Below are 15,404 nucleotides of genomic sequence, written 5' to 3'. Positions count from 1 at the left end.
AGCTGTATCTCTCACGTTCACTCACTCGTTCTGAACCACTTTTAACTCCGTTCCGAAAAATAAAAATAAAAACTAATCATGCTTCTCTGGCAGTTAAAATTTCCTTAACTCATTTATTAAACGGACATCTTAAACACAGCCTGTCGTGACGTGTCTCGGTTAAATATAATCATCCTCTACCCTCACAAAGACAAGAAAATCGAGTCAATCTTCCTCAGTTCGCTGGCGACGACAACATTTCACTTACGTGAACTGGGCCTGCTTTCAAAAGAAAGTAAGAACTACTTTAGCGACTGTCAGTGTCACTGTGTGAAGAAATACAAGGACGATTTATTGTCTTAATGGCCCAGAAACATGGCAGTACAAATGTTGAAAAAGATGTTGCAGAATTAAGCCTTAGATCGTCGCGGAAATCTCACAAAAGATAACGCACGCACGCACGCACCACCCCCCACCCACCCCCACACACACGCACGCACACACACTCACACACACACACACACACACACACACACACACAACCCATCATGTCAGAAACGGTCGTTGCAGTTACTTCAACTAGCATTGTTGAAGATGGATTTCTTTTCATTTTATCCTGTCGTGCCAATGCATGTGATACCACAACAACTTACTATAATTCACATCAAACATCTGCACTCTCGTTCAAGGACTACATCCGGTACTGTCATGTTGCTAGCACAAAACCAAAAGAAAGGCTTGTTCATTCTTATTTCATTTATTGAAAAACAAACCAATAAAAAACAAAACTGTGGCTCTTTGCTGACTGCATGTTGTCACTGGTCGTTGAAAGCATCCGTTATTAACCGTTTTATCTCTAGATGCGAATCGACAAATTGGGTCTGTTTTGTTTTTATGTCCGCCTGAAAATATACTGGGGTTTTGTTTTCGTTGGGAATCTATAACTCTTCGTTGAACGTTTTCCCTGGCTGAAAAACGTTCACCGTTATGCATTGTTTCATTTCATGACAAATATGATGACCAATCGTGTCCAGTTGAGTTATATTTTTTTAATTTCATATTATTGTACAATTTATCGCACTGTTTACGTTTCCTAAGGTCCTCCATGCCCCAGCTACGGTCACGGACAAAAGAAATCTTTAACCTGAATCAACATCAGAATTCGTAACAGTTCGTGTGACAGTGTATGTTTACAGAAGTGTGTGTGTGTGTGTGTGTGTGTGTGTGTGTGTGTGTGTGTGTGTGTGTGTGCGTGCGTGCGTGTGTGTACGCACGCGCGCGAGTGCGTGTGTGTATGTGTTTTGATACGCGCCTTTTTGTACGTGAGTGCGTGAGTATGTGATTGAGCACGTGTGGCACAGTGCCTGTACTATATATACCTCTCTCTCTGTGACTCCCAGAATCAAACCAGTTAAGTCTGAGTGAAACTCTCTCTCTCTCTCTCTCTCTCTCTCTCTCTCTCTCTTCACTCTTATTATCTTGTGAACATTTTTAGTTTATTTCTCTTTGTTCTGAGGGCTGGATGTAAAAACATATGCATGATTACTCCACTTCCCTAATTAAAAAAGATTCGTTCGTTCGTTCGTTCTCTCTCTCTCTCTCTCTCTCTCTCTCTCCAGAATCAAACCAGTTACGTCTGAGTGAAAGTGTCACCTCCCAGTGGCCTACCAGCCTCTCGACCGCCCCTCTACAGTTCTCACTCCCCTCCATGAAGATGTTTGAACCGTGAGGTGAATCATAAGGCGAGACTGCCACAGCTCGCGCCTATGTATAGCATGTTTATGTCTGGTTGGTTTGCTCCCCCCTCTTCCCCTGTTACTTATTCAACATGATGGGAGACATCTTCGTAAAAAAATAAAGTTCTGGGAATATACTTAGAGAGGTAAGGGAGAGAGATGGGTGTGTGTGTGTGTGGGGGGGGGGGGGAGCGACAGAGAGAGAGACTGAAGGAGGAGAGAGGGGGGGGGGGGGGGGGGGGGGGGAGAGAGAGGTGGAGAGAGAGAAAGGGAATTATTTCTGCGTAACGTCTTAGTAAATGGTGTTTGGTAATCTTTTCACCTTTCTTCCCTGTTTTGCAATGTGTGTGTGTATGTGTGTGTGTGTGTGTGTGTGTGTGTGTGTGTGTGTGTGTGTGTGTGCGTGCGTGCGCACGCGCGCCCGCGTGTGTGTGTGTGTGTGTGTGTGTGTGTGTGTGTGTGTGTGTGTGCGTGCGTGCGTGCATGCGTGCATGCGCATGTGTGTGTGAGAGAAGAGACAGAGACAGTGAGAGAGGCTGAAGTAGACGATTGAGTTTTCCGTTTCAGCATGCTGTCAATACATGATGTATATGCCTACCCACCCCCGGCCCCAGGATCTCACCCCATTCTAAATTCGTCGTAACGTGAGATCAGTTGAGGCCAGGCCGACAGACAGGGGGGAAAAGGATGCAACAGTCAAAATCAACAACTGTGCAAGCAAGCTCACATGTACGCGCGCGCACACACACACACACGGGCACGTACAGCCCGTCGCCGGTTAAAAACAACAACAAGAAGAAAAACGGCACAGGAACCTACACACACAGCCGCTAAGGAAAGATCGGCACCATCCCACGTCACCGCCAGAACAATTCAAAGTTCTGTTTCCGCAACTTCCGGCAGATAGATAACTTTCCCCTCTCACGTCACACAACAACTGCAGCGTCTGTTTCCCAACAATGCCCCTCTCTTTGGCTTCAGCCTCCTCTTCCACAAGACCCCCCCCTCATCCCCCATGCCCCCCCCCCCCCTCCTCTAAAACGGCGGGCAGAAGGATCTGGTAGAATTTTAATCCGGATGGGGGTGGGGACTAGGGGCAGGTATGGGTAAGGGGGGTGATAAGGCCTGGTTGCGCGTGCTTTAGTGTACGGGAATGTATCTATCACTAAGGTTTATTCTGAACTGTACATACACACTCAGTGGGACGTGTTCTGTGCAGTGTATTTATATAATTACCTGGATCATAAGAATTGACCACTTGAGATCTTGCAGTAGTTACTTTTTAGGTCACAGGGAAATGATTCTTCATTTTCGACACAGTCTGACTAGCGTGTTGTGTCAATGTGATGGTCGGTCAAGCATCTCAGGAGGACTTTCTTTTCTTCTTCTTCTTCAACAGCAAATGTGGTATAGCATCATTCGGATCAGTCCGTACGCTTTGATACCTCTTGAAACTGAAACTTTCCACAAACAGCGGTGTACACAACTAATGTAATGAGCACCGCCCATTTTCAAAACGCATATTCAATGGTTCACGTGCACCCGAAACAGCCATTAGTGTTTTCAACGAGAGGCCAATGATAAATCATAATGTGCAGACTGAATGATTTAAACCGTGCAGACTGAATGATTTAAACCATCTTTCGAGCTTTTTGACATTTAAGGAAAACATGCCTACTCTGATGGGGTGGTCCTTAACTTTTTTGTGAAGCCTGTATATTGCCAGGATCAAGGTTTGGGTTGAGTAGCGCTGTGCAAATCACCTTGTGTTTTTCTTGCGTTATCTCCAAAACGGAAGCTATTATTGTTGTTGTTACTGTTTCGTTTTTGTTTAATCAAAGAAGAAAGTGTTTGTTTAAAAAGAGTGTTTATGTTGGCAACTACTGTGTTTTTAATCTCTCTCTCTCTCTCTCTCTCTCTCTCTCTCTCTCTCCCTGTCATTCTGTTTGTCTGTAAGTCATTCCCTCCGCCAGAGACTTCTTGGAGTGTAAGAAAAGCATTAAGTTTGATGCGTGTTAACAACTGAAAATCGTGAATGCTAAAAAAAAAAAAAATAAAAAAAAAAAAAATCATGACGGGGATATCAAGTTTAGCTTTTGTAGCTGTTGTAGTAGTAATTATCTTAACCTTGATATCATCCTGTACCCTGTTTAACGTTGCTCTTTCTCTACCCCCCGACCCCTCATTCCCCTTCTCTTTTCTTCTACATTTTCTTTCGTTCTTTCTTTCACCTTCTCACCTTTCTTATTTTATTCCAGTTTTGTTTCTGGACTCAACACTCCCACACACCTCGCACCGTCCTCGCTTTTTTCATGTTGTATTTTTATTTTTTGTTTTGTTCTATCTGAACACTGCTAACAAGTAGCTTCTTTTAACCAACGACCATTACACCACGCACCACTACCACCACCACCGCCGCCGTCACTGTAATAACGACTACCATTGCTTATCACAATTGCTGTACTACTACTACTACTACTGATAATACAAGTGGTGGTGGTGTTGATGGATATGGTGAAAATGATGACCAGATGACGATGATGACTATGCTGATGATAGTCTTATTAGTTTTGTATCCCGATCATCATCATGGAGTGATAGAGGTAACGCATCCGCCTATAGGACGTGAGAGAATCTGAGCGCGCTAGTTCGAATCACGGCTCAGCTGCCGATATTCCCCCCCCCCTCCACTAGACCTTGAGTGGTGGTCTGGACGCTAGTCATTCGGATGAGACGATAAACCGAGGTCCCGTATGCAGCATGCACTTAGCGCACATAAAAGAACCCACGGCAACAAAAGGGTTGTTCCTGGCAAAATTCTGTAGAAAAATCCACTTCGACAGGAAAAACATATAAAAATGCACGCAGGAAAAATACAAAAAATTGGGTGGCGCTGTAGCATAGCGACGCGCTCTCCCTGGGGAGAGCAGCCCGAATTCCACACAGAGAAATCTCTTGTGATAAAAAGAAATACAAATTCAAATATAACCATGAACAAGAGCAAAGGGATTTTATTTTAAAAAGGTGATGATGACAAAGAAGAACATCAAGATGAAAATGATAATACTGACAATAACCAAGATAACGACGACGACTACAACAACGACGATGACGGCAAAAACGACAATGATAACAGTGACGACATAAAAAACGACGGCGAAGACGACGACAACAACAAAACAACAACGCGGATGATGACAACAACGACGATGACGACAACAACAACGACGACAATGACGACGACAACAGCAATAACGCTGATGATGACAACAACGACGACGATGACGACAACGACAACAACAATGACGACGTTGATGATGACAAGAACGACAACGACGCTCACCCTGATCGCAGCGGTCGCCCTGCCAGCCGGGCATGCAGCCTCCCGCACACAGGCCGGTGACCGGGTTACAGGTGAGGAGCTGCGGCAGCCGACGGCAGTGGCCACACTTGTGCACACAGTTCGGGCCGTACGTGTAGGGCTCACACTCTGAAACGTACCGCACGTTAACGACGTTAAGGATTATGACTATGGTGGTGGTGGTGGTGGTTATGATAATAATAATAATAATAATAATAATGGTGATTAAAGTAATAATAATAATAATAAAGTATATGATGATAATGTACACCCGTACAGGGCGTACGAGTATGAAGTTTGTTCTTGTGGTTTTAATGCTGGCACCAAGGCTGCTGGTGGGGAACCAAAGGCTAGCCGTCTAATGTTACAGACGCTCTCGTGGTCAAGGTGTGGGACTGACCGCGGGAATGTGCCCCTATAGGCAAGCCTGTGGTGAGCCCTGATACCATCGGGTTGTCAGTTCTGCCTAAGTTGAAGTCAGGGTGATTACTGCCAGCTGTTAGCCGCCCTGGGATGATAGGACGCTATATTTTCGCGGGGATTTCGCGGGAGGAATAGACTCTCCCGTAAATTTTAAGAAAATAGTTCTGATTATTTTGTTTATTATTTGTAAGAGAGTTTCGGTTGAGATTTAGATGATGTACATGAAAAAAATAGGAAATCGGTTTTGAATGTATGTACTTGGAATCTATGGGGAAATAACTTTTGGTTAGTCAATAAAATTAAAATAGAATAGCCCTAGTGAATAATTATGAGGTGTAGTAATTTCAGGAACCGCGCCCTGTAGTGCCAGAACAGAGGGCGGGGAATCAGTTAGTGCCCCACTCTTGCTGAAAGTAGTCGCGTAGGGAAGGGCGGGGGGTCAGTTAGTGCCCAACCCTTTTAGAAGCAGTATGTGCTGAGAGATGTGGCCAGGAAAGCAGGTGTGTGGAAATATTTTATTTTCATTTTGTCATTGATGCTAGGAGATTTTATTCCTTGATATTAGTATGTTATTATGTTTTATATTGTGCATTACAAGGTTATATTGATGTGATGGAAATTGATTGTTTTTGTGCGTTTGCATTTGGACACATTAATTGTTTGTGATTTTTGCAAAGCCTATTTAGTCTTGATGTTGATTGGGAAGTAAAGTATGTATTTGAGAGAATACACCATTGGGAGGAAAAAAAAGGAGAAAGTTTAGCCAGACGTTGAATTAGAGGTTGGGAAGTCTTGATATATTTTGGGATATTTTGTCTTTGAAAGTTAGATTACTGAACAGAAGATATTGGGGGTTAATCCGGCCGGCGCTCATTGTTTTGCGTTGTTTTAGCAGTTTTGTTTTCCAAGGTATATTTAAATGCGACTGTCGGGATCTTTATGTATTGTTTTGGCGTTGTGGCAGATTAAGTGTTTTGGGGGTGTTTTTTAGAGAGTTCCATGTATTATTTTTGCGGGGGGAAAACTGTTAGGAACTGGAGGAAGATAGTCTATACAGGACATAAATATTTCGGGATTACTGGTTATTGTGGATTGATAATAACTATAATGATAATAAATGGAAGGGAAATCGATAATGATGAAGGAGAGTGTGTTTATAGGTGACAGTTGTTTAGTATTGATGGACAGGTGTACTTGTAGTTGGGATGAGTATGTTCAGTGAATATAGTTTTGGTTTAATGAGTGAATGTTCGCAATAATGTTAAAGACTGAAATATGTTATTACGTTTCTTTTCCCGTAACTGTGTGAATACTCTCTCTCTCTCTCTCCCTCTCTCTCTCGCTCGCTCGCTTTCTCTTGCTCACTCGCTCTCTCTCTCTGTGCCTCCGTCTTGCCTTTCACGCTCTCTGCCCGTCTGTCTGTCTGCTCTCGCTCTCTCTCTCCCTCTCGCTGCCTCTGTCTGTCACTCACGCTCTCTGTCTGCCTGTCTGCACTCGCTCGCTCGCTCTCTCTCTCTCTCGCTGCCTCTGTCACTCACGCTCTCTGTCTGCCTGTCTGCACTCGCTCGCTCGCTCTCTCTCTCTCTCTCGCTCGCTCTCTCTCTTTCTCTCTCCCACTCATAATTGTTTCGTTATATATGATATACCCATGTATTCATGTTAGATGTAAATGTCTGTTTATTTTTCTTGCTCGTGTGTATACACACTTCAAGCCAAGTTTATATTTTGTTACCAATTGTTTGAGGTTCGGACAGTGGTCAGTTATCCAAATTGTGATTGACTGTAAACGCGAGCTAATGAGCGTTGTTGGTTGAGCACGTGGGAATCAGGTGACCCAATGATGTTGGATGAATGAGGTCCACATAATTGGAAGAAGATGATCCGACTCGGTCGGCATAGGGTTAAACTGGATGGTGTTTACCTTATTCATAGAGTGATTGTCGCATCACTTAATTGGTTCTTGTTTTGGGTGGGTTGTCTTCGCTGATGACCCGTTGCGCAAAACCCAAGGTGGAGAGCTAATAATGCTATATGAGTTGATTGAACGGAAGGTTCTACGTACTATAGCGCATTCCCTTATCACGTGTCTCATGGATGATATGCTCGTGTATGAAGTATGGGTTGGGGTACCCAACCCCATGGAATTGTTAATTCCAGATTCCGTATGTTGTTCCTCCATTTGGATGGGGAAACGTATGATATATGTTGATATTATTGTGTGTAACTGTAAGTCTGGAAATGAATGTACAATGCATTGTTCTTATGTTGGTTTGCATTGATGTTTCCAGGCCACGGTTGCTAGAGCCCTTTTTCTTTTTCCCCTTTTTTCCTTTTTCTTTTACCTTTTCTTTCTTTAGCTAGTCAATTAGTATAACTTTTCCACCTTTTAGTCTTAAGAGAGTATTGAAACAAAATTAAAGTGAACAAGAAACATCTTTGGGCCTGACTGTGTTTTCTTTATTATAGTGAATCCTAATCTGTCTTTTCCCCGAACCCGACTCCCTTTGTGTTGGGTAAAGACCATTGGCTTATTCTTTACGATAGAAGCAAGGGGAGGTTTACATTTTGGCGCCCAATAGGGGACTAGCAGATTAGGCTAAGGAAAAAAATAGAAAAAGCAAATAAATAGTAAGAACTTTAACAAAGGGCTCTAGCAACCTGAAATCATGGCTTCCGAAGAGGACGCCAGACAGCTGAGTGGGGAGGGCCCAACGTCGGACACGCCTGGCACATCCGATGACGTGGCTACCCTGCGGGACCAGCTGCAACAGCTTGAGCTGCGTCATCGGCTCGCTGTGGCTGATCTGGAGGACCGGTTGAGGCGGGCCCAACACGACCAGATCACAGTCATCGCACAGCCGCCACCCATGGCCCCAAAAGTCAAGATCTTCACCGGCCGGCCCCCCACAACCCCTCAGGAGACCACCTTCACTGAGTGGTACCCGCTCGTACGGGCGGCCCTGGATGACGAGACAGTCGGGAACAAGGCAGCGTTTGTCAAACGACACCTTCGGGGTCCCGCACTCCAACACGTCCACAGTCTCCGGACTGATGACGCCCACCACATCCTGGAGCAGCTGGACGGTTTATTTGGGACACTGAAGCCCCCAGACGATGTTTTTATAGACATCTGCCAGGCACGGCCGAAGCCTGGGCAGAAACTAGCCGACCACCTTCTCGACGTCTACGAAAAAATGAAAGACCTGCAGGCAACGGCTCAGTACTCAGACGAGACCTTCAACAGGAGACTTTATTTAGCTTTTTCAAAGAGCTGCTCGGGGCTGATCGCCCTGGAACTCAGAAGCAAGTTCGGCGTACCTGGAGAAGGGGCGCCCACATTCGCTGACCTATTCAAGGCTACGAGGAAAATAGAGGGCCTTGGTCAGTCAGAGCGGAGGACGGGTCGGCAGCCCGAGGTCGTCGCCCATGTCACCCAGACGGCCACGCCAGCGATGGGAGACAACCACCCACCGCCACTTCCCAGACGAGCACGAGGTCCCTGTTACAAGTGTGGGCTGGAAGGCCACTACTACCGGGACTGTCGGAACCCGCCCAATCCTCGCCTGGTTGCAGAAGAGGACAGGAGGAGGCGTCGCCGCAACAACGAGTGGCGCCGACGGAAGGGACTCCCCGAGGTCCCTTTAAACTAAAAGGGGCCAAGGCTGACGGGGAAGCCAAGGCCCGGAACGACCAAGCCCCAACACCAAAGGCAGACTGGGTGGAGCGAGCGGTGGAGATCCTGGACAACGACCTCCTCAAGCTACAGCCGGTGAGACTGGCAGCCAATGCCGTGGTGAAGCTCTCACCGGGGCAGACCTGCGAGCTGCGGGGACACCTTTCCAGGACACCGCCCGCACCCATCCAGGTTCTGCCAAGGGGCAAGGACTGGCTACCCCCGCACGTGGAGGTGTGCTCAGCAGGAATGGAGACGGACACGCGGGTCAAGGTAGTGGTAAGGAATGTGTCGGCCCAACAGATAGTAACTTTGTCGTCAAGGGATGTCTTAGCCGAGATTCAGTGCAATATGGTAGATAGAAAAGCAGACACACAGCCAAGTTTAGAGGCACTGGTAGGACCCTGCTGTGAGGCCCCCATTAGAGTGAATGGAGTTAGCGCTAAGGCTTTAGTGGACAGTGGGTCACAAGTGACCATTGTTTCAGAGTCGTTCTTTAGGACTTATTTACCCACAGTAGAGTTAGAACAGCTTGATTTTGATCTTAACATCAAAGGTGCTGGAGGTCAGGAGGTCCCATACTTAGGGTGTGCTAGGGTAACCGTAGAACTACCGGAAGAGATAGGTGGGACTTCTAGGGTTGTAGACACTGTAGCATTAGTGGGGCCAGACACGTCCTTCTCCACCCGTGTACCTGTCGTCCTCGGCACCAATGCCATCAGGTGTTTCGCAAAAGATTACAACACCTCCACGTCTGGCAAGCGGTCCTCTCCTCGCAACATCCGTTGTGAGGTAGCCTTCGCCTACAGTGAGGCTGCTGGTAACAAGGACGGGCGTCTCGCTCCCATCAGACTGGTAGGGCGACCCATCTCCATTCCACCACATTCGGCAGTGGACCTTCGAGGGATGACACGACCAGGCCTGGTCACCACCAGGGATGCTGTCTTGGTCCAGGAGCCCACTGTCGACGCCCTACCAGATGGTCTTGCAGTCCTGGCGTCAAAGGCACCAACATCCGCCTTACCCAGAGTGAAAGTGACTGTGGTGAACAACACTGACAGTCCGATCTGCGTCAAACGGAGGCAGGTCATTGCCGACGTGTTCTGCATCCGTGCAGAGTACGCTGTGACGCAGATTATCCAGCAGATATCAGAGGACTGTAGGTCAATGAATAATGTTACCTCTTCTTTTTCAGTGACTGACCCTGACAATGTTAGTGATAGGTGTAGTTTAAGGTCTAAATTTAAGTTTGGTGATGAAGTTGATCCAGAATGGAAAGCTTCTTTCACAGAAAAACTAGTTAGTTTCTCAGATGTTTTCACTCAGGCTGAATTTGATATAGGTAAAACCGATGTGTTGCATGATATAGAATTGACCCCTGGTCCTGCTATACGTGCACGCCCCAGACCAATCCCTCCCCAAGATCTAGAGGATGTTAGACGCCACATACAGGAGCTTTTAGATGCCAGTATCATAAAGCCATCATCTTCCCCATTTGCAAGTCCTATAGTTTTAGTTAGGAAGAAAACAGGGCAGCTTAGGCTATGTGTAGACTACAGGGCTGTTAATGCCAGGACCATCAGGGATAGCTACACAGTACCTAAGATTGAGGATTTGCTTAGGACATTGACAGGATCACAGTACTTCAGTTCGATGGACCTGTCAAAAGCTTACTATCAGGTACCATTGACAGATAGGGCTAAGAAGGTTTCAGCTTTCATCACTCCTCTAGGGCTCTTTGAGTTTGAAAGGCTTAGTTTTGGAATGGTAAATGCCCCCAGTACCTTTCAGCGACTGATGGAGAAGTGTTTCCACGACATGAATCTGTCAGAGCTCATCGTGTTCCTGGACGACGTCCTGGTGCATGGGGAGACGTTACAGGAACTCGAGGAGCGTTCTCTGAGGGTACTGGAGCGGCTCCGGAAATATCATCTCAAGCTAGATCCTGAAAAATGTATCTTTGGGGTAAGGGAGGTCAAGCACTTGGGATTCCTTATCTCTGGAGAGGGTGTCAGACCCGACCCAGAAAAGATTGAGGCCCTCACCACCTGGCCCGTTCCCAAGACAGTTAGAGAAGTCAAGTCATTCCTAGGGTTTTGTGGCTTCTACAGGAGGTGGGTGAAACAGTTCGCCACCATAGTGAAGCCCTTGAATGAGTTGACAGCTGGCTACCTCCCGACCAAGACGGCTAGGAAGGCAGGGAAGAAGAACCACCTCACGCTGGCCTCAGACATTTCCCATCTTTGGGAGTGTAGGCATCAGGCAGCCTTTGACTCAATCATCAAGGCATTGACCTCAGCCCCTATTCTCGGGTTTCCAGACCCGCAGAGACCTTACCAGTTACATTGCGATGCAAGTGGTACTGGTCTCGGGGCTGTTCTGTATCAGCAACAGGACACGGGGCCCAAGGTAATCGCCTATGCCAGTCGGGGCCTCAACAAGTCAGAGGCCAACTACCCTGCCCACAAGAGGGAGTTTCTGGCCTTAAAATGGGCCATGTCTGAGAAGTTTCATGACTACCTAGTAGGAGCCAAGGTGACTGTCTACACAGACAACAATCCGCTTTGCTACGTGCTCAAGAGCGCGAAGCTGGACGCCACTAGCCACAGGTGGCTGGCGTCGTTGTCTCTGTATGATTTTGAGCTTGTATACAAGAAGGGGACTTCCCACAATGACGCTGATGGGCTATCTAGGCGCCCTCAGCCCTCGCCAGAGGAAGACCCCGACTTCCTGGATACGATGGAGAAGACCAAGTTTCTCCTTGACAAAGCCAGAGCGTTTGATGATGCTCCGGTTGTTGAAGTAGACAAAGAGGCCGTGTCTGCTGTCTTGCAGTCTAAGGGGGTAGGAAAGGAAGTTGGTTGTTTCCAGGTGACCGTCCAGCAGGCAGGTGGGCCAGGTCACGCAGATTTGGAGGTAGAACACCCGATCCCTTCCGTTGAGGCTGTATGCAAAGATCCAACTGCTATCCCTGACGCTTTACTGGAGCCAACAGCTCCTGCACTCAACATGGCACCACCGGACTGGGTGAAAATCCAGCAGTCAGACCCGGATCTGGCCATGGTGAAGAAGTCACTGCAGTCAGGACAGCCCCTACGTACCACCAACTCTGTCTTGAAAGCATATCATCGTGAGATGAAACGCTTGACCATAAAAGATGGTATTCTGTACAGGATAGTTCTTGATGATAGAAGTCAAAAGAGGGTACAGATTTTGGTTCCCCGTTCACACCAAGAGGCGGCCATGAAGGGAGTCCATGACGACCTTTTCCACACTCATTTTGAAGATGCTATCAGGCATGCAAGAGCCAGGTTCTTTTGGCCCTATATGGCTACCCAGCTTGAGCGTCGGATAAGGCAGTGTGAAAGGTGCATAAGGAAGAGTTCAGCCACTCAGAAGGCACCTTTAGGGACCATCTCAACCAGCAGTCCCATGGAATTGCTTTCCATAGACTTCCTCACCATCGAGGTCAAGGGGCAGAAGCAGAACATCCTGGTAGTGATGGATCATTTCACTAAGTATGCCCAGGCCATCTGTACTAAAGATCAGAAGGCAAGAACTGTAGCCAAGGCACTCTGGGACAACGTTTTCATGTTGTATGGGTTCCCAGAGCGCATCCTGTCAGACCAGGGCCGTGATTTCGAATCACGCATCATCAAGGAACTCTGTGGGATGCTGGGCATTGAAAAATGTCGAACAACGCCATATCATCCTGCCGGGAATCCAGTGGAGCGATGGAACAGAACGCTCATTGGCATGCTACGCAGTTTAGAAGAGGAAAAGAAGAAAGATTGGCGGAAGCACTTGCAAGCTTGTGTCCATGCATATAATTGCTGTGTGCACCAGAGCACGGGCTACAGTCCGTTCTATCTTTTCTTTGGTAGACAGCCCAAGCTCCCTATTGATTTGGCTTTTGGGATCTCCCCAGACAGGAAGTCCTCATCCTTGACAGAATATGTTAAGGGTCTCAAAACAAACCTCCAGCAGGCCTATGATTTGGCTTCCAAGAATATGCAGAAGATAGCCGAGCGGAATAAGGCCCGGTATGATCTGCGGGCCCATGCTGTAGCCTTAGAGACTGGAGACCGGTGTCTAGTCAGGAAACTAGGCCCAAGGGTAACCTCTAAGGTGGATGACCGTTGGGAGAAGGAGGTCTATGTAGTGATTTCCCGTCACCCCGAGCTTCCAGTGTACACTGTGAGACAAGAGGGGGGTAATGGTCCCAACAGGACTTTGCACCGCAACCTACTTCTGCCTGTAGGGGCTGTTGGGATGCCAGAGCAACCCCCTCCTGTCAGGCCAGCTCCCCCAAAGAGGCACCACATAGAGACAACTAAGGATGAAGAGAATGAAGAGTCAGAGGAGGAGGAGGACACCCTTGTGCCCATATACCCTCAGGAGCAGCCCCGTGCTGGTTTGAGACCAGAAGCTGCACCCTTTGTACCTAGGGTTTGTTCTGGGACACGGGAAGATAGGGCTGATGGGGACCTCCAGGAAGATGGACCAGGATCATTTTCCTTAAGCAGTTCTGAACTGGTGGGTCAGGAAGACGTATCAGAAGCTAAAGAGGTTGATCCTACTGAGCAGGCTGGACTCAATGAGGAGTCACTTGAGTCTGGTAGTCAGAATGAAACAGGAGAGGAAGAAGGTCTAACAGATCAGGCCACAGAGGGGCCAAGCAATCCGTCCTCAGGGGATAGTCAGGAAACATTGCGTCCCCGTAGGTCTAGCAGGCTCAGAAAGCCAACAAACCGGTACTGTGACTTCAATTGGGGTCAGGTAGACTCCATGAGTCTGGCAATCGAACACGCTGATGCCCTGGAATCCCTGATAGACCAGAGTCCAGTCTGGCAGAAGGCTGAGTCTGTAAAGCAGGTCATAGGAGTCCTGCGGTCGCTCCTGTCCTCTTCATAGGGACAGTTAAGTTCGGTGACACTGGGCTATGTCCATTTTCTGCAGTTGTGCTGCAGGAAAGTAATGAAGTTGTCATGGGTTATCTCCCTAGACAATGATGATGTCAGTTTGTTTTTGTTTGTTTATTTTTGTGTGTGTACCACATTTGTATCAGGGTTTGTACTGGTGAACCCACTGAAGGTTGAGTATCGATGTTTCCAAAATGTTGTTAATTTTTTGGGGAAACATCTCGCTCTGGAGGGGTATATGTACACCCGTACAGGGCGTACGAGTATGAAGTTTGTTCTTGTGGTTTTAATGCTGGCACCAAGGCTGCTGGTGGGGAACCAAAGGCTAGCCGTCTAATGTTACAGACGCTCTCGTGGTCAAGGTGTGGGACTGACCGCGGGAATGTGCCCCTATAGGCAAGCCTGTGGTGAGCCCTGATACCATCGGGTTGTCAGTTCTGCCTAAGTTGAAGTCAGGGTGATTACTGCCAGCTGTTAGCCGCCCTGGGATGATAGGACGCTATATTTTCGCGGGGATTTCGCGGGAGGAATAGACTCTCCCGTAAATTTTAAGAAAATAGTTCTGATTATTTTGTTTATTATTTGTAAGAGAGTTTCGGTTGAGATTTAGATGATGTACATGAAAAAAATAGGAAATCGGTTTTGAATGTATGTACTTGGAATCTATGGGGAAATAACTTTTGGTTAGTCAATAAAATTAAAATAGAATAGCCCTAGTGAATAATTATGAGGTGTAGTAATTTCAGGAACCGCGCCCTGTAGTGCCAGAACAGAGGGCGGGGAATCAGTTAGTGCCCCACTCTTGCTGAAAGTAGTCGCGTAGGGAAGGGCGGGGGGTCAGTTAGTGCCCAACCCTTTTAGAAGCAGTATGTGCTGAGAGATGTGGCCAGGAAAGCAGGTGTGTGGAAATATTTTATTTTCATTTTGTCATTGATGCTAGGAGATTTTATTCCTTGATATTAGTATGTTATTATGTTTTATATTGTGCATTACAAGGTTATATTGATGTGATGGAAATTGATTGTTTTTGTGCGTTTGCATTTGGACACATTAATTGTTTGTGATTTTTGCAAAGCCTATTTAGTCTTGATGTTGATTGGGAAGTAAAGTATGTATTTGAGAGAATACACCATTGGGAGGAAAAAAAAGGAGAAAGTTTAGCCAGACGTTGAATTAGAGGTTGGGAAGTCTTGATATATTTTGGGATATTTTGTCTTTGAAAGTTAGATTACTGAACAGAAGATATTGGGGGTTAATCCGGCCGGCGCTCATTGTTTTGCGTTGTTTTAGCAGTTTTGTTTTCCAAGGTA

General features: G+C 46.9%; 1 protein-coding gene across 2 annotated transcripts in view; it reads right to left on the bottom strand.

Moving 5' to 3' along the window:
* LOC143280044 (uncharacterized) overlaps positions 1 to 15,404 on the bottom strand; it is a 111,395-nt gene that overhangs the window by 44,996 nt on the left and 50,995 nt on the right. For both annotated transcript variants that reach the window (XM_076584523.1, XM_076584522.1), the window contains exon 4: positions 5,059 to 5,205. In XM_076584523.1, the coding sequence (XP_076440638.1) occupies positions 5,059 to 5,205 (147 nt within the window). The remainder of the gene's footprint in view (positions 1 to 5,058; positions 5,206 to 15,404) is intronic.

This window comes from Babylonia areolata, chromosome 3 (genome assembly GCF_041734735.1).
Source record: "Babylonia areolata isolate BAREFJ2019XMU chromosome 3, ASM4173473v1, whole genome shotgun sequence".
Lineage (NCBI taxonomy): Eukaryota > Metazoa > Mollusca > Gastropoda > Neogastropoda > Buccinidae > Babylonia > Babylonia areolata.
This window is presented reverse-complemented; position numbering and strand designations above follow the sequence as displayed.